The sequence below is a fragment of the Spea bombifrons genome, chromosome 3, assembly GCF_027358695.1.
Source record: "Spea bombifrons isolate aSpeBom1 chromosome 3, aSpeBom1.2.pri, whole genome shotgun sequence".
Lineage (NCBI taxonomy): Eukaryota > Metazoa > Chordata > Amphibia > Anura > Pelobatidae > Spea > Spea bombifrons.
In genome coordinates this window covers 103,020,497-103,039,663 of record NC_071089.1, presented here as the reverse complement: position 1 = coordinate 103,039,663, position 19,167 = coordinate 103,020,497, and the positions used below count along the sequence as shown (strand labels likewise).

Sequence of the window (19,167 nt, the reverse complement as noted above, 5' to 3'; positions counted from 1 at the left end):
CAGACTCTTGTGGATTAACCAATGTCCAAAGTAGTTGGATTTTTGCTTCATGGGTATCTTCTGCATTTCCTTTGATAGATTTAAATGCTGTCTGCCGCAGGATACATATTCCTGTGTCTTGTAAGTCCCAAAAATTGGAGAAAAGAGATGTTAATGTATAGTATGTTCTCTGATATCCCAGTGAATTTAATGTCAGTGCAAAGATGTTATGAGATTTATAAATAGAGGCCGGTAGGTTCACTTCATTTTGAAAACCGTATTTTATTTACAAAAGATAAATTACACAAATATATAAAATGTTTCTATATGTGGACAAAACCATTGGGACAAACCTTAATTATTCAGTTTTAATCCATTATCGCAAGTGTATAACATCAAGTCCCCAAAGAAATATGAAAAAAATGGGTCCTTCTGAAGAGCTTGGTGAATTCATGCGTGGTGATGTGATGTGACGCCAACACTGCAATAAGTCGGTTCGTGAAATTTCATCCTTGATAGATATTCCACGGTCAACTGTAAGGGGTATTATAGGAAAGTGGAAGCGTTTAGGAACAGCAGAAACTCGGAACGCGTGAAGTCACAGCGCGGGGTCCCTGAGTGCTGAGGCGCATGGTGTAAAAGTCGCCAACGCTCTGCTGATTCCATAGCTGAATCATTTCAAACTTCCACTGACATCAATATCGACACAAAGACTGTGCGGCGGGAGCTTCATGGAATGGGGTTTCTATGGCCGGACAGCCGCACGCAAGCCTCACATCACCGGTACAAAGCCAAGTGTCGGCTCGAGTGATGTAAAGCACACCACTGGACCCCGGAGCAGGGGAAGCGTGTTCTGTGGAGGGACAGATCATGTTTACCTTACCGTGTGAGTCTGGGTTTGGCGAACGTCAGTAGGATGTTACCTGCCTGACTGTGTTGTGCCAGCTGTAAAGTTTGGTGGAGGAGGAATAATGTTTTGGGCTGTTTTTCAGGGGTTGGCCTCCTTCCATTGAAGGGAAATCTTAATGCTTCAGCATCGAACACTTTTGGGATGGGCTGGAACATAGACTGTGAGCCAGGCCTTCTCGCCCAACATCAGGGCCTGACCTCACAAATGTTCTACTGGATGAATGGGCAAAATTCCCACAGAAACCCTCCAAAATCTTGTGGAAAGGCTCCCCAGAAGAGCGGAAGCCGCTATATCTACAAAGGGGGGACCAACTACATAATAATGTCCATGTATTTAGAATGTGATGTCGTAAAAGTCTCTGTTGGTGTAATGCTCAGGTGTCCCAATACTTTTGTCCATATATTATATAATATATATTTTTTGTGCAGTATATACCTGAAACATAATTGTGTGGATTAACTGACACACCCTACGTATGTATTATGTTTGAATTGTTGATGGTAATAGTTCAAGTTTTAGTTCATACTTGTATGCATTTATAAGCACACTTGGCTTGTGTGAATACTTTCACTCTAAACCCGGTTTGTCTGGGAGAGGCATACATTTCAAGAATTTAGCCTTTAATTACAGTACATTCTGTATTTCTCCCCATTTTCTTTGGGTTCTTTCCTCATAACGCTTACAATGTTGCTGAACACGTTGAGGTGGTTTACTATAGTCGTGTTTCCCAAGTGGTTGTCCTTGGATAGTTGTGAGAATCGCTAAGTATTTATGTTTGACTGCTTGCATTTTGCGAAGAGGCGTCTGTTTTCTAGAATGTCCTGATGCGGTTCTTTCTTGGTTTTTCAGCAACAGGTCTCAGTTAGATCAGGCAGAACATAAGACCCCTAACCTTCCCGAGAGCAGAAAATCTCTTTCTAAGACCCCCAAAGTGCAATCTAGCACAGCTTCTGGTCAGCCCAGGGCATACAGCTCTAAAAGGTAACTTTTACTAACCACTCTTTGCATTCTCCCCTACCCATCAGCCGCATTAATGCATTGCCGGTCCCAAGCCATCGCCCGGTTACCGGAGAGGTTTAGTAGAACACGATTGCATGTTTGTTTTTAGACACTTAAAGCTTAATACAGTCAATGCATGCAATTTGTAACATATATTTATAAGGAATTGTTATGGAAATGAAAGAACTGCTGGTTCTTCTCTAGTTTATTACTAACCCACTTTCCTAACCTTTTCACACTTGTAACCTGCAGAAAAAAAACACAAAAAAACAATAACTTGGGAGTATCTCACTTTACACTTTGTGAAACCGAAAGGATATTGCAGCCGGATTGTAGCTTAAACTACAAATAAAACCTTGGCGACATGTTTTTGCCTTTTTGTTGTGTATACATGCATTAATTAAAGGCTTCCATGCCGATCTCCCCCACACCGTTGAAATGGTTTAAAGGCCCGTACACATGATTTAAACAAAAAAAAAATGTGAGTTATGTATTTTGAATAGTCAGAGGTTCCAGCAAATATAACTATAACTCAACTTAAAATTACTTAACAAAAGTGATTTAAAGTCTCCTTTGTCTGCTTTAAGACCATTTCTTTCCTCGCTCTCAAAAATGTTTCATAAATTGCTAAATGCAGTAAGAATATTGAACCTTTCAAACAATTTGAATTGCGTTTCCTGTGTACATGGAAGAACGAGACAGCGGAAGATCTTTGTTCATGCTATGATTGTTTACACATGTTGGTTTATAAGATGGAACGGTGCAATTCTAAATTTTCTATAGGTAATTGCTTTAAGAACATACATGCCATCAGGTCCCCAGCTTCCACATGGGGACACGTGTCATAAAGGATTATCACATCGACCGAGACACGAGGGGGGGAAAAAACCATCCTGGGGTATCATGCAGAGAACGGGGCAGTCACAGTAAATACGGCTTCCTGGTTTCATCCAGCGGTGCTTGTCAGGAGATTCTCAGGGCTTTTAACATTATATTTTGCATCTATGTAGAAGCACCCCAGGGAGGAGGTAAAATTATGTGTTCAGCAAGCAATGGTTGACTCTTTCTCTGCAGGGGAACGATGTTGGTTTAACAGTCATCAGGATCAGTCATTAGACACCTACCTGCCTAAAACGTCTCGAGCGCAATAGCTAGGCAGCAAAATGACAGCAATAGAGCTTTATGTGGAGTTCTAGCACCCTTCCAAACGGTTCCATCAGAACCTAAATGCACTTCTGTTCTACTCCTTAAAAAGGACCATGATCAGCTTTAAGAATGTATTTTGCTTGAGCAACAGCTTACACAATTTTCTTTTTTTTTTTTTTCAGGGGCTGTAGCTCATCTTCTGTTTTAATACCACAGCCAGAAGATTCTGAAGGGATCAGCATCTCAGAGAGTCAGAGACTTAAAAAAGACAATTCACGTGGTGTGAAACGCAGCGCCAGCCCTGATTATAGCCGTACTAACTCCCCTAGCTCTGTTAAGAAACCCAAAGCACTTCAGCACGCCGAGTCCTCTGCAGGGACGAGGCGACCAAATAACAAACCTAAGAAGAGACCAGTTGGCCAGGAGCAGCCAACACCACTCACACCATTGCCATCTACAAGCAAAGCCCAAGGCAGGAAGGGTGGAGTCCCCGGCACTTCCCCGCTCCACAAAAGGAAAAAGACAGATAACTCATCTGGTGTGAAAATCACTGAGGCCGTTATATCGACTGGTGCAGAAGACAGGCCTCCTAAACCTAGCAAGCTGGCTTCAAAATCGGCCACCTCAGCCAAAGCTGGGTGTAGCACCATTACCGATTCTTCTTCTTCTGCCTCCACTTCTTCTTCCTCTTCCTCCACTGTCGCCTCTGTCTCTTCTGCTTTACCTGCAGGTGCCCGAGTGAAACAAGGAAAGGACCAGAGTAAAGCCAGACGCTCCCGTTCTGCTTCCAGCCCAAGTCCACGTAGAAGCAGCCGGGAGAAGGAACAGGCAAAAGCCAGCAGCTCTTCTAAATTTGACTGGGCGGCTCGATTCAGCCCTAAAGTTAGCCTCCCAAAAACCAAACTTTCCCTACCTGGGTCTTCCAAGGCTGAAACGTCGAAACCTGGACCCTCAGGATTACAGGCTAAACTAGCAAGTAAGTTACGTCATGCAAAGCTTTCTATCTGCTCATGGGTTTTCAGTAAGACTACCCTGGGATATAGATAAAGTATCTGACAGGAACGCGCTTCATGTCAGGCTTGGTGGCCTATGAAACATTTAGGACATCTGTGTTGACTGGCTGTTGGGAGGAAACTAGAAGGCATGTTTTGGTGAAATAACCATGTAAGGGCATATTTTTGATTCAGTGCAGTTTATCCATTAATGAGTAAACTCCTGGTGTAGCAGAGATGCAAATTTAATTCTAACTGCACCCATCGTGAAGAGTACTTGTCTCCCAAGTATAATGCTCTGCGTTTTGAATCGAGAAGAAACAAAGGAAACAAAATGTAAGTGATGGTTCAGTCCCTTTTTGCTCCATTTCTGTAGACTACAAGTGAATTTTATTGCGTGTAATTTTTTTATATATATAAATAGGAATGGATTCTATCACTGTTTCTACTTAAAGATGGTGTGTTTTAAATACGCTATCTGTGTATAATTGTACAGCGCTACGGAATTTGATGGCGCTATATAAAACAATAAATAATAATACACTCTGTAGTGGCTGTTGGCTCAACCACTTCCATACAATGGGTGTTTGGCTTAGCAGCTGCCGCTCAGAACACTTTACTTTGAACTCATGTTGAAGCTCTTTAACTTAATGCAATTTTGAAGGGACCAATTAGAAGAACGTTTTAACTTGTTTTATTTCTAGTGCGCCAGCCAGATTCCTTCATTTTATTACAATATGGGGAGATTTAAAATTAATATGTTAAAATTGGCAAATATTGGCCATTACAGGTTTAGTTTTTTCCTCTTGTACTAGTGGCGCAAAATAAAAAATCAAATAACATCTAACTTAGAAATGAGAGGAAGAATACAAGAGCCAGCTATTATCGGTTTCGTACTAATCTGATATCAGACATTGATGTACCTCATTTAAGCCGAATTCTGTAGGGCAGAAAACCTGCATTATGTTTTTGTTCACTGACAGTATAATTTGTTTTTGGAGAAATTGGTTTACACATGAGTGACTAGTGGAGTTCGGTGGCTTTTGTTTGCAAGCTCTGCCTAGCCATTACTTCTGTCTTCGTGTCACTAGCTTATAAGAATGTCAGAAGCTTGGAGAACAATGGGAATCTGAGATCTCTAATGCCATGGAAATATACACTATATGGACAAAAGTATTGGGACACACCTCTTAATGGTGTTTCAATCAGATCCATTGCCACAAGTGTATAAAATGAAGCACCTAGGCATGCTGCATTTACAAACACTTGTGAAAACAATGGGGATTCAGGCATGGGACTGTGATAGGATGTCACCTGTGCTATAAATCCGTTTGTGAAATCTCATCCCTGTAAGTGGTATTATTGGAAAGGGGAAGCATTAAGGAACAGCAACAACTCCACGAAGAGAGAGACCACGTAAAGCGGATTCCGTAGCTGAAAGAGTTCCACAAGAAATAGTACTTTATATGTGCATGTATAATTATCTCAAATGGCAGGTGAGTCTTTGTCCTCTGTCTTCCATTAAATTCATTTTTCCAGTTATTAACTTTTGTGTACCCAGAGATTTCTGTAACGAAATGAAATTTATGATATATACTCAGTATACTGAAAATTCTCAAACTGGAACAATGTCTTAAGTGGAGTTCTTCCAGAGGTCCATCACAGTCCTATTTTTGGTTCATTTATTACTCGTCTTCCATATTGCACCGAGCTACGTCTCCTCAGTGTTTGCTGGTGACATCTTTCTCTGTAGGCAAGGCAAGTGGCAAAGCAAGTTTAATACAGACCAATGTAAAAAATTTTTATGGGGAAAATAACATTGCGTTGTATACTTTAAATGTTATCTCCCTGAAAAAATACTAAGGAGAAGGATTTAGGAATAATTGTTGACGATAGACTTCGCACCAGTGCACAATGCCAGTCAGCAGCAGCAAAGGCCATCAGGATATTGGCATACATAAAATGGGGTATTGAGTCACGGGAGGAGGCTATCATCCTGCCTCTTTATAAGTCAATGGTAAGTCCTTCCCTTGAATATGTGGTGCGATTCTGGGCACCGGTCCTCAAAAAGGACATTATAGAACTAGGAAAGGAGGGCCACAAAAATTAATAAGGGGTTTGGAATATCTTAGTTATGACAAAAAAGTTACATCTACATACACTAGAAAAAACATAATCTTAGAGGGGATATTATACCTTTGTATAGATATATGCAGGGCCAATATAAAGAGACGGTGACCTGTTCAAAATCAGAAAAATAGCCTCATTTTTTTTTTTAAACGCATAATTATGATTTAAATATAAAAAGTCCTTGTTTAAATATTACAAATTATCACAACCAAAAATCCCATAATGTATTGTTTACATTTGTTTTTGAGGTATAGCAAAAAAACATTTGTCAATTTAGCTGAGACAAAAAGAATAAATTACAATGAAGTCTGATGTGCTTACATATACCGTTCACCTATATATCTACTACTTCTCGAAGCCTTCCTCAACCTGTAGACCTCTACCTAGTGCGCGTTTCTAACACCGTTCCAAAAATTGATTTGCTTTTAAAATCGCGATCCCTGTCGTTTCCGTGCTGATTGATTGCGAGCCGCGTGAGAGAAAGTAGAAGGTGTCCGGGCGATTGCATTTGTTTGATCGGTGTCGTATCCGGTAGGCGCCGCGATATACTTCTGTGATGAGGAAGTGTTCTGTAGTACGGGGTTTTGCTTTTCATATTAAGAAACTTTCTGTGTTGCAATAATATTCTCTAGTACTTGGAGTTTCCAAGATGTTTATCTAGTCATTACTAAGAAAAACCGTTCAACTTCAAAAACAATATACACTAGTTTGTTTTCTTCTTCACTCTTGGAATTTATTTTTTTTGCGTGCATCTGACGGGGGTTTTCTGATGAATACATACATGGTACATAACGTTGCTTTTTATTCCGAACACAGTTTCCTTGTTTTTCTAGTTTCTTCTTTATAGAAATGGTTTTAACACTAATTCTCAGTTTTCCATTTTGTTCCAGATTTAAGGAAATCCACGAAAAAGCGCAGCGAGTCTCCACCTGCTGAGCTCCCCAGCCTGCGGCGGAGCACACGCCAAAAGACCACGGGCTCCTGCGCTAGTACCAGGTACGGCCGCGGTATTGTTGGGGCGCTGAAGAATTTATTAATATGTCTTGTCTGTATAGTCATACTGTGCGAAAACATTCCAATCCCAATAGTTAGTCTTATTTATATATTTTTTGTATTTATTTATTTTAGATTTATTTAATACAGCTTTCCATGGTGGCCATGCACTAAAGCTCTCTGTTTTTTAATTTTAAATTTTTTTTTTCCCCGTTCATAGTCGGCGAGGCTCTGGCCTGGGCAAGCGAGCAGCAGCTGAAGCTCGCCGACAAGAGAAAATGGCCGATCCCGATAACCAAGAGGGTGCAAATTCTTCTGCTGCTCGCACGGATGAGACTGCTCAGGGCGCAGCAGGTAAATTCTGAATACTGTCAGGCAGTTTCATGATCCGTCGATCTCCTTGTAGGTGAATCAAAGGCTGCTTTTGTGTTGGTGTTGAAGCTGGACTACAGCATACACAGCAGTGGCACGCAGCTTTTAGCAATGAAGATACATAGTAACTTTTTTTTTTTTTTTTTTTTTTTTTTTTTAGTGGAAAATGCAAAAATCTTTTTATATTAAGTGTTTAAACCCCTTTAAGTTATGAAGGATGACATGTAGCTAAAAGTAACCCTTTGATTGCCACTAACTCGGCTATTATGTCAAGGGTCCCTAGTGAGTAGTTACTTAGTCCTTTACAGACTTTAAAGCCCTGCCCACCCATTACAGAAACACAAGCATATACTGATACTATTATCCAACTTTATAAGAAGTATCTTTTTAAAAATGTATTCCATTAACTGCATGAAAAATCATTTTCTTTACACATTGTCACTTTTGAACACATTTTGTTTTCAAATACTCCATCACTCTCACGTCCCACCCAACCTATTTGCTATAATAAAGGTTCAGTTTTTTTAATAAGGGAATACTTATATATTTTTTTATATTCTAGCTAAGTAATTCTTAACCTGGGTGTGTAATTAGTGCCAATATAAGGGCACTTAACAGTCACATTTAATTTTTACTTTCAGACAAAACCGCTTGCTTCCTCAAAGCTTAAAAAGATGTTAAGTAATGAAAACTTGACCCATTATGGGCTCGATCCTTGTCTTGTGTCAGTTTGCTGATTATGAGCCGTGAACACATTACATTATGGACTGACTCGCCTTGGAATAACCCTTGCGATTGCTAAAATGCCTACTTTTATAGGGTCTCTAATGTTATAATACTAAGCTATTTCGCATGGAGAACTGATCTAAAACGCCCCCTTTGCCTTTCAGCTTCTAGCTCCGTGGCAGGTGCTGTGGGGATGACCACGTCGGGAGAAAGCGAGAGCGATGACTCTGAAATGGGACGTCTTCAAGGTAACAGTACGTGTGCTGTATAAATGTTTTGTTTCCTTTTTGTTTGTTTTTTTGGTGTCTTTATATTTGAGCAAGCATAATGCATTTCCCTGGCTTTCACCGCTGCATTTTATTTATATAACCAAATAAAACCCATTTACCTGCAATTTTTTTATCTGTTAGTTGATACAATAAATCGTTGAAAAATCTGCCAAATGATGGTTCTTAAATGCCATGTACCTTTTTATATCATACTTATTATTTAATTCATTAAATATGCATCTTCTTCACTGACACTATTTAACTGGGGGAAAAGTTCTGGGCATAAAAACATTAACACCAAAAACCAGCGGAACTAGCAAAACATATATCTATTCTGCCTATAATAAAAGCCTTAAACTGTAAAAAAGCGAAACCCTAAGCATTATTATTGCAACAATTGGATACCCATAGTGTTAGAAATAGCTTACTTCCGTCACTGGATTTTTATTTTTTTAGGTTTCTGTTCAATATGAGACATTTACCCCACGTTCAAAACATTTTCTCAGTTCAATTTTTTTGTCCTTTTTAAATACAGATTAATCTGAACACTTTTTTGTGGCAGAGGGTAGACCTGTTAAAAGGTCCTAAGTTAGACGCTACAAGGACAAACGGATCTTTCTTGCTACTTTTGTTATGAAGCCAATATAGCTTTACAAGGTGGAGATAGATAGATAGATATAGATATATATCTCATGAGTTGTCCTTTTTTTACCACAAAGCAAAAAACTGTTTTGTGTTATAAAACGGATTCTATAAAGCCACGCTTCAGCTTGTGTGTTGAATTTAACATTCTCTGACACTTTTTAGTTGCCTTCCCAGTGGCAATAAATGAATATTCTTTTTCTCAGTTTATATAAAGGTTTTTTGGTTGATTGCAGAACAGATGGTATTTTACTGTAGCAAACCCTGTTCTGCTTGAGTCATCTTCGCGTTAGTTCTGCATGGCGTTTCTGGGAAATAGATTTCACCTTGCTCAATACACTTTAATTGCTCCATAAACTGATCTGTAAGTTGGCCTTTAAGTCCCTACCAGTCTTTGGTCGGTTCCTATAGCGATGAAAGTTTTATGTATATCCCATGCCTGTTTAAATTCCTTCACTGTATTAGCCTCCACCACTTCTGTGAAGCGACTGTTCCATTAATCTACTACCCTCTGAGTAAAGAAGAACTTCCTTACGTTACATCCAAGCCTCTGACTCTCTAGTTTTAGACCGTGACCACTTGTTTGAACATTGCTTCTTCTTTCAAATAAGCTTTCCTCCTGTACCTTGTTAAATCCCTTTAAGTATTTAAATGTTTCTATTGCATCCCCCTTCTCTTTCCTCCAAGCCGTACATATCAAGATCCTTCAACCTTTTCTGATAATTTCTGTCCTGCAAACCACTTACCTTTTTATTGTTGCCCTCCTCTAAACTCTCTCCAATGTGTCAATATCATTCTGGGGATGGGTAGGCAATACTGTATGTGAGACCTGACCAGAGATCTGTAATGTGACAGAACCACCTCCCTCTTCCGCTATACAACCCAGCACCCTGCGAGCTATTTGAGATGATTTATTGCATAGTCCCTCTCTTCTGTTGTCATGGACGGTACTATCAATGCTATATTCTGCCTTGGGATTTTTTACTTCCCAAGTGCATTAATCTACATTTATCAACATTAAACTGCAACGGCACCACTCCTCTCAACCATTCTTCTGACTTAAATCATCTGCAATTTGAGTGGTTCCACCCAAATACCTTACCATTAAGTCCTTCTGTAATAATAATAATAAAAATATTAAAGTATGGACCCCTGAGGTACCCCACTGGTAAGTCCTTCCTCTGAATATACCCTATTACTGGCCTATAGTTGATCGAGTTTTCCCGACTACCTTTTTTGTGCAGTGGTACTACAGTTGCCAACTTCTGAAACTACTCCTGTCATTAGCGACGGGTTACGTAGGTCTGCCAGTGGTTTTGCCAGGACACGTCGAGGCTCTTGGTAATTTTGGGTGTATCCTGTCAGGTTTCCTAGACTCTGCTGTTCAAGTAGAACTTTTTCCTCTGTACACACGGTTTTCTCTCCTTTTCCTTCATCTTCCTAGGTAGTCGGCTAGATTTTTATCCTCATTTATAAATTTCCCTTCATTTATCTAATGATTTATTTAATAATTCCTTGTTTCAATTTTCTGCTTAGCCTTGTGTGTGTGTGTTCCTCATTCTGAGTGTGTTTTTATTCTTAAAAGCTTCTCATTCAAACTAGTTGATGAAAACCGTAAAGGAAAAATAAAAAAATGAGCATTCCGTTTTTTTGTGGATTTGTACACCGTGGTTGGTTACGTGTACAACAATGCAAAACTAAATAGGAAGCAAATGTGAGGTTCTTGTATTTACGTGTTAAAGCATCAAGCTGCTTCCAGTAGCTCCAGTCTAATGATTGGAAACCAGTGGATTGCGTGTTCATGGTGGTGAAAGGCAAATTGTGTTACTGAAGTGTAAACTCTTCCCTCTAGCGTTACTGGAGGCACGTGGTCTTCCTCCTCACCTCTTCGGCCCACTTGGACCTCGTATGTCTCAGCTGTTCCACAGGACCATCGGTAGTGGCGCAAGTAAGTTTTTCAGATAATTTTTTTTCCAGATATTTGACATTAATGAAGGACATTACTATATAGTAACTCCAGGATCGCTCATTTCATTTTGTCATAACATGCAAGCGTGCTTTCAATGTATTCATTCTCACTCCTTTAGGCTCCAAGGCACAGCAGCTGCTTCAGGGTCTCCAGGCCACCGACGAGAGTCAGCAGCTCCAGTCGGTCATTGAGATGTGCCAGCTGCTGGTCATGGGAAATGAGGAGACTTTGGGAGGATTCCCAGTGAAAAGCGTAGTGCCTGCACTGGTGAGCCATGTTTTCTTTACAAGGGGTTCTCCGGTTACAAAACATAGGTGTTCCTTGTGATGACACTTGAAAGTTTTTAAGCGTCTACATGAATGCTTTTATTTCAAAGCTCTCATTCGTACGTATGTATGTATAATGTGTGACCCCCTCGCACTGCTGAGGTGCTACATAATGTATAGATAAAATGCAACAATAATGTACATTAACAAACTGCACAATCTCTTTACAGATAACACTGTTGCAGATGGAGCACAATTTTGACATTGTAAGTGCCAATTCTCCTGAACCTCTCGTTTGTTTAGTATGATGACACCAGGGACTCCTAATGACATAAAGCGATTTTCACGATTAGGTTTTCATGGTGTCTTTTACAGATTGAATTTATTTTGCTAACAAAATGAAATGGCTGTTGTATGTTAGGATGTGAGATTTGCCTAAACTCTGTATCTGAGTAAAACTTTCCACACGCTGGATCTGTTGCTTTGCCTTGAACCGGATATATTTGACTGGTATTGCTCGAGTGGATGTTGAGAAGGTATTTCTGATCCAGTGTTTGCTGTTCTGTACAGATGAACCATGCATGTCGAGCCTTAACGTACATGATGGAAGCACTTCCTCGCTCCTCTGCTGTGGTTGTAGATGCCATTCCTGTCTTTCTAGAGAAGGTAAGTCGTAGTTCTGGGACAGCATCTAACAATTTTCATAATCGAGTAGTTGGCCAATTTATTTTTTGTTTAAGAAGTTAATGATGTGAACTTGGGACCAGATCAGACCGAAGGGCGGGAGGGAGTTTAATTTGCAGACCGGAGGGTGGGAGCGCGTTAATGGAGGGGAGGGGATGAACGAAGGGTGGGAGGAAGTATGAAGAGTTTATTTTATTTGCATACTAGAGGGTGGGATGCGTTAATGAGGGGAACGGGGTGTTAATGATGGGAACTGTTTCTTTGATATTTTTTTTTGCATGGTGGGATGTGGAGGCAAAGTTTGTTGACATGTTTGTATGTTTTCCTCCAGCTGCAGGTCATTCAATGCATTGACGTGGCTGAACAGGCTCTCACTGCTCTTGAAATGCTGTCTCGTCGGCACAGCAAAGCCATTCTGCAGGCTGTAAGTCTTGGTGTTTTATGTCATATACAGTGGGCCTGGTGATCTTAACTTCAGGGAATTGGTCTAATACTCAAACCGGATAATCCATGTATTGGTGGGCAGGACAATGTGTATTCTAGTTGGGTAGCCCGTATAACATGCGATTCACATGCTTTCACAGGGAGGACTTGCTGATTGCTTATTGTACCTGGAGTTCTTCAGCATTAATGCACAGAGGAACGCTTTAGCCATAGCAGCCAATTGCTGCCAGAGCATCAGTCCAGACGAATTCCACTTTGTTGCTGATTCTTTGCCGTTGCTGACCCAGAGATTAACCCATCAGGTGAGATATTGCCTCAGCTCCATGTCAAGTGGGTGCTGCATTTGTGGTGCCAGTTATGCAATTACCGTATTTGCTCGATTATAAGATGACCTTCCCCTAAAATTTCAATATTTAGAAAAAAAGCCTGAATATTAGACTACCCTATAAAAAACATTTTATTAGTAAATATTCACATGTAAGCTATTTTTTTCAGATGTAATAAAAACTTTGCCAATCTGCCCCCTGGTACCCTTTTATATGACCCCTCTACCCCCCCATAACTCACTGGTATCAAGTTGGGGCAGCTGGTGGACGTCTGCGTGCAACCGGTGCTGCTTCATAGAAGCCCCGGCAGCCGCGGAGGCAGTCTATGCACATTGCGCAGAGAGGAAGTTCCAGGTCTCCTGCAGAGCTGCGAGGGATGTGGATTTTATTCTTGTAGTCAGACCTCTATTTGAGGTCTGATTATAAGATGATCTCGAATATAAGACAAGGGCATTTGCTCTGGAAAAAACCTTGTCTTATAATCGAGCAAAGCCGTGCGGCCATTGGCAGATCAGTTGTTGAATTGTGATCTCATTGCAGTTAATCAATTTGTGGTGTGCTGATAGAATCTACTAGAAGCTTGCTATAATGAAAGCCGTGCTTAATCATATTTACACCATATTCTCTTTTTATTTCCCCTTTTTAGGATAAGAAATCCGTGGAAAGCACTTGCCTCTGTTTTGCACGACTGGTTGATAATTTTCAGCACGAAGAGGTAAGCATAATGTAGAGACTTATGTTTTCACCTAAACAAAAAAAAATGGACAGTCTTGTAAATCTGAGCAATTATGATACAAGTATCAGTTCACTAATAACTTGGAAGCTTGCCAGTACTGAAGGGGTGTTTGTTTTACTATTTATGGAGTAAATTCAGTAGTCGAGTTGCTGCAAAGTGCTGTTTGTGGGTAAAAGCTTAGTAATGTTGTACATAATTTGCTGAGTTTTTAGAAATAAAGGGATCCTGAAGTTTAACATGAAAGAAGGAGCCCAAATCAGCCCCTTCTTCCTTTTTTGTTTCCTATTAACAGTAGTCTGAGACCTCAAATGGCTCGGTGTAGTTAATGGAATACGTCAATAGCCGTGCCTTAAAATGCATATTGGAGTAAACTTTGCATAGACTTTAATCTAAAAGGCATGCGATAGAATAGATGCGTTCCTCTCCCCTGCCTGCTTCTACGTGCTTGTGTTATGTTGAACGCCTGTTATAATTTGCATATTGCGTGTTGAGCAGCAGCCAATTGCATGCCTGCTAGCTGAAAGTTCAGTGAATGCGAATGGCTGCTCCTCGAGTTGCAAGTACGTGAGCTGGACTTGCGAAATCCCTTTAACTTCCTTTGTCTAGTTAGCAGCTTGTTACGATTTGCCGCTTTCCATAGTGTCTGTAATCTCTCTCCTGTGTACAGAATCTCCTGCAGCAGGTCGCTTCCCGGGACCTGCTCACAAACATCCAGCAGCTTCTGGTAGTGACGCCGCCGATCCTGAGCTCGGGCATGTTCATCATGGTGGTCCGCATGTTCTCTTTGATGTGTTCCAACTGCCCCACGCTGGCTGTGCAGCTCATGAAGCAGAGTAGGTTTTGTACTGAGACTTGATAACTGAAGAATGCGTGCTCCATTGTGTTTGCAATAAAAGGCACCCAAATGTAGTGTAAAAACCAGGAGCTAGACTGTCCTGTTTCCATATTATCTCACCAATAAAGTCAAAGGGACTTAGTCCTTTAGGGAGCCTTGGCTATGCTGCTGTGGGGAGAACGCGCTCTCGGAAGTCAATATACCGTTGGATACTCGCTTCACATTTAGGATCTCGTCACGTGTGGACACTGCCGGCGGCACATTTACCGCAAACTGGTTCTTCCCGCAGAGCCAAGGCACCTTACAGCGGCAAAGCTGGGGTTTCCCCCTTTTAGATTTTATTGAATGGAATTGGGAAATGCATGTAAAATGTTATTATAAGGGAGGGTTAGTTAAAGTTCTCATTGGTATTAAAAAAAAAAAAACCCATTAGTGCGTCTTTAAGCCAGGCATAAGATAGTTAAATATATATTCTGCATATTGAAAAAAGGTTGGTGTCTTAAACTCCTTCAAATTAGCCAGACGTATACAACACATAATCTCTTTATACCGGCATGATGACTAATATTCTGAACCAAACGGCATCTCCTACGTCGGTTTTCTTTGTAATTGAACTCAGAGGCTTTGCAAACCCCGGTTAGAAGGGATTCTGGGTAAATAGAGCTGTTATCAGAATCTGACCTCATGCGCGATTGGTAAACTTTTCTCTGAATAAGTGTTTTTACTTTAGTTTGAGACATGTTAAAACTGTACTATGTTCTTGTTTTCAGATATTGCAGAGACCTTGCATTTCCTTTTGTGTGGAGCCTCAAACGGTAGCTGCCTGGAGCAAATTGACCTGGTCCCGAGAAGTCCCCAGGAGCTGTATGAACTCACCTCGCTTATCTGGTAAGAGCCAAAGACGATTGAATGCTCACGGCGCCATGGCCTAGAATGGAATAGTCACTGGATCCGTGCGTAGGGTAGGTATGTACTCCCGTTTTTATGCTTTCTTGGGGAATCTCATTGTTTGTGTCTTTTCAGCGAGCTGATGCCGTGCTTACCGAAGGAAGGGATTTTTGCCGTTGATACGATGCTTAAGAAGGGAAATGCCCAGAATACAGACGGAGCGATCTGGCAGTGGAGGGATGACCGTGGCCTCTGGCACCCATACAGCCGGATAGACAGCCGCATTATCGAGGTACAGTCGTGGTCTTCTTTGTCCCCTTGTGCCTGTCTTTTGTGTGTATGTACGTGATTATACAGATATGGTCTGTTACGTGCATCTGTATAATGCGACGTTTATCCATGACGTGCTTTTCTCTGTGGATAATGGAGTGTGTTGAATGAACAGCTATGCCTGCAGCTGACATGTTTTCCGTGTTTTCACTGTGTGAGCATGACATTTTATTTCTTTTGACCTGCATAATACACAGTATTGTAGTCAAGTCCTGCACTTTTGTAGTTTGTCTATTTACTCTGTCGGAAGATGCATGATGTGAAAAGATTGGCGGTGTAAACTTAGTTACTTTTAAGCGTGATCAGTTAGGGTTAACGGTGTTTAAGGTCCAACCTTCCATCACCAAGTACTTCTCCCGTGTAACACGTCAGACCCCTTCCTCTGTGTTCCTCTACCTGTCGGCTGTCTAGAATTGTTTGGACCCAGCATACGTGGTCCACTTAGTAGACACCTTATGTACAAAATGTACTTTCTATGAGCATTGTATAGATATTTAGCTTTTCTTATGACATTTTAGTCAATGTGTTGTCCTCTGTGGGTGCTAATTACCAGATCCTACCTAACGTCTAATCCTGTCCACCAGCTTCAACCCTGCGGCTGGCACTTTTGCTATTATTCCTTCCCTTCACACATTAGATTCCAAAGTAAGCAGTGAATATTAGCGTTTCCTAATGAAATAACATGTCCTGTAGGGATTTTGCATCCTTGCACATGACTGAACACAATAAAATGGTTCCTAGGTAGCATAGGTAATGTTTTTAAAATACTTGATTCACCACCAACCAGGCTTACTGACTATTTTTGTGACTTCTAATTAATATCAAAAACACATGAAATCATCTTGTTTTTTAAACTTGCATAGTACTGCTTTTTCATTATTTTAGAGCAAATCAGACTGGTATATAGTTTATCACCAACGCCAGGTGAAAGTCGAGCACACGAGTATATTTCAGGTTTTTAACGTAAATTTAAAGCTTTTCCTGAGTGCCGCGAATCCGCACGGGCCGTGAGATTAGAGTCCGCAGATCGTATCTATGAGCCTGGGTTGGAACTTGCTCATTCTGAGTGACGGAGCCCCCGTTCTGACGTTTAGCCTCTCCGTCCCAAAATGTAGTTTTAGTTCTGGTAACCCAGAGAGGACAAGACACCGTCTGATACTGCGTGACAAAGTCTTTGTGTTTCTATTCAAGGATTATCTCTCTGTTTTATATCTGTGTTCTCAGGCAGCCCATCAGGTTGGTGAGGATGAAATAAGTTTGTCTACACTGGGGCGTGTTTATACTATTGATTTTAATTCTATGCAGCAAATCAACGAGGACACCGGAACTGCACGTGCTATTCAGCGAAAACCTAACCCTTTAGCCAATGCTAACACTAGTAAGTATTCAGGCCGCCTATAAAACCTACTTTATTTTACAAGCCATGGGGGGGGGGCAGCTTGCATGATTGCATGTAATGGTTATAATACATCCAGTTCCCAGTAAATAAAAGTAATGGTAACGAGTACAAACCAGCTTTATAAGCACAAGCTTCAGTGTTTTAATGGAACTTGAAGCGGTTTCTCGTCTTGCATATGATGATGTAGTAAGATGCACCTTAATATATTACACACTGTATACACAAACGCGTTGGGTAACAGACCTAAAATCTATATGTATAAGACGGCTCCTGACTGTGGAGTGTTTCATAAACTAGCACAATGATACAAAAATATCTGAAATTCTGTCTTCAATTACTTTTGGCCATTTGCCACTTGTCATTGTTTCTTGCCCACTTCATGCTTTCTGAACCATCATTATACCAGTTCCAATTAGTTTATGCCCCCTCAAAAAAAAGTGTACCCTAAAGTCTTACATCTCACCGATAGTATATTTGTTTGTTAAACCTGAAGTTTTGGTCCCACAGTTTTAGGAAGCGCTTTAGTAAAAGCTAATATATTCACCAAAATGTCTTCCCATAGATCAGTGACGTCTCTTTAAAGGGAAACTCGTGCTGTATTTTCTGTTTTTTACGCTAATGTCTTTTGCAAAAGTTTAATTTTCGGCAGAAGGTTTTCATGCATTACAAGGTTTGTAACGGCTGTATAGCTCAGTTGTCAGTCCAATCTACTGGGCACATGCAATGACTCTATCACGAGGCCTTGAAGAATTGCTTAGTCCTAATTATGTATGGCCCCTCCAGCTAAGATGAGCAGCACTTTGTGTCGCGCTACACGATTACTGTATATAATGCTCTATTTAAAAGGAATATTTGTTGACTCTTCCCCCTATTTGAGTTTAGTTTTGGGGGTTTCATTCTGTGCTCGACTTCAGGATTTCTTTTTTCGTTTCTTTTAGGTGGACATTCTGAATTAAAAAGGGATGATGCTAGAGCGCAGCTGATGAAAGAGGACCCCGAGCTGGCCAAGTCTTTTATTAAGACGTTATTTGGAGTGCTTTACGAGGTGTACAGCTCCTCCGCCGGGCCCGCCGTCAGACACAAGTGCCTTAGAGCAATCCTTAGGATCATTTATTTTGCTGATGCTGAACTCTTGAAAGATGTGTTAAAGAACCATGCAGTGTCAAGGTATTGGCTAAGAATCTGTATATATTGTTTTAAATGCATACAGAACCGTTTTAAAATTGTATGTAATCTGCTATTAAATTACATACATTATATACATTTGCCGTTAAATCGGAATTTTTTTTCCAATATGTATCAGCGGCTTCTCTCTAAAGAGAAACTCCCAGCATATATTGTTTTTTCTTTCATAAGTTTTTTTTTTTTTTTTTTTTTTTTTTGTTTTGTTTATGTTTTAAAAAATCACATATTTGACAGAAATCTTACATTACATTTTTGTGTAGTTTTTTTTTTTTCTTTTTTTTCCTGTTATCATCCCGAACTACTAGACATGGATGTTTTTTTGGAGCGAGTTTTCTCTTAGTGGACTTAGTGAGAGAGAAAATGAAACAAAGTGTTAACTCCTTGTGTTTTGTAGCCACATTGCTTCCATGCTGTCAAGTCAGGATCTCAAAATTGTGGTGGGGGCTCTTCAGATGGCCGAGATCTTGATGCAGAAGCTACCGGACATATTTAGTGTGTACTTCAGGAGAGAAGGTAATGTATATTTTCGGTGTGTATAAAAATGGTGTCTTATCACATCTGTCATGCAAACTCATTTGCATAAATGCCATTAGTAGCAACAAAAGTGGAGTGAATGTCACCTAGAGTATTGTGCACGGCTCAGGAGACCTCATCTTCAGAAGAAGTTTGGCGGAAAAGTGGTGCACCCTAGTGAGAGAATTTAATCCATTTGCACCCCTTATGATGCTGGTGCACCCTTAAAAGCTGTGCCAAGATGCCCTTAGAATGTACCGGTAAGTCCTGACATCCCCCAGAAGTTCACTGGAGGACAGGAGAGACTCGGGGTCTTTCTCACCACTTACAAAAAATGCAAAGAAAGGGGAAAAGTGAAATAAAATGTACTGTTTGAGAGATCCCAAAAGGATTTGTTTCCCCCTACCACTACAAGTAAAAAACAAACCACACAC

At 40.5% G+C, this 19,167-nt stretch overlaps 1 protein-coding gene across 7 annotated transcripts in view; it reads left to right on the top strand.

Annotated features, from left to right (window-relative positions):
* The window catches only part of TRIP12 (thyroid hormone receptor interactor 12), a 42,445-nt gene that overhangs the window by 8,010 nt on the left and 15,268 nt on the right, over window positions 1–19,167 (top strand). Inside the window, exons 3-20 of one of the 7 annotated variants that reach the window (XM_053459801.1) lie at window positions 1,739–1,870; window positions 3,217–4,010; window positions 7,047–7,152; window positions 7,370–7,503; window positions 8,412–8,495; window positions 11,011–11,106; window positions 11,246–11,394; window positions 11,624–11,659; window positions 11,964–12,059; window positions 12,409–12,501; window positions 12,662–12,823; window positions 13,494–13,562; window positions 14,251–14,416; window positions 15,189–15,306; window positions 15,442–15,598; window positions 16,942–17,014; window positions 17,974–18,202; window positions 18,615–18,733. In XM_053459801.1, coding sequence (XP_053315776.1) covers window positions 1,739–1,870; window positions 3,217–4,010; window positions 7,047–7,152; window positions 7,370–7,503; window positions 8,412–8,495; window positions 11,011–11,106; window positions 11,246–11,394; window positions 11,624–11,659; window positions 11,964–12,059; window positions 12,409–12,501; window positions 12,662–12,823; window positions 13,494–13,562; window positions 14,251–14,416; window positions 15,189–15,306; window positions 15,442–15,598; window positions 16,942–17,014; window positions 17,974–18,202; window positions 18,615–18,733 — 2,813 coding nt within the window. Of the gene's footprint in view, window positions 1–1,738; window positions 1,871–3,216; window positions 4,011–7,028; window positions 7,153–7,369; window positions 7,504–8,411; window positions 8,496–11,010; window positions 11,107–11,245; window positions 11,395–11,623; window positions 11,660–11,963; window positions 12,060–12,408; window positions 12,502–12,661; window positions 12,824–13,493; window positions 13,563–14,250; window positions 14,417–15,188; window positions 15,307–15,441; window positions 15,599–16,860; window positions 17,015–17,973; window positions 18,203–18,614; window positions 18,734–19,167 lie in introns of all 7 variants that reach the window. The other 6 variants (XM_053459799.1, XM_053459800.1, XM_053459797.1 and 3 more) reach the window with 6 other exon arrangements.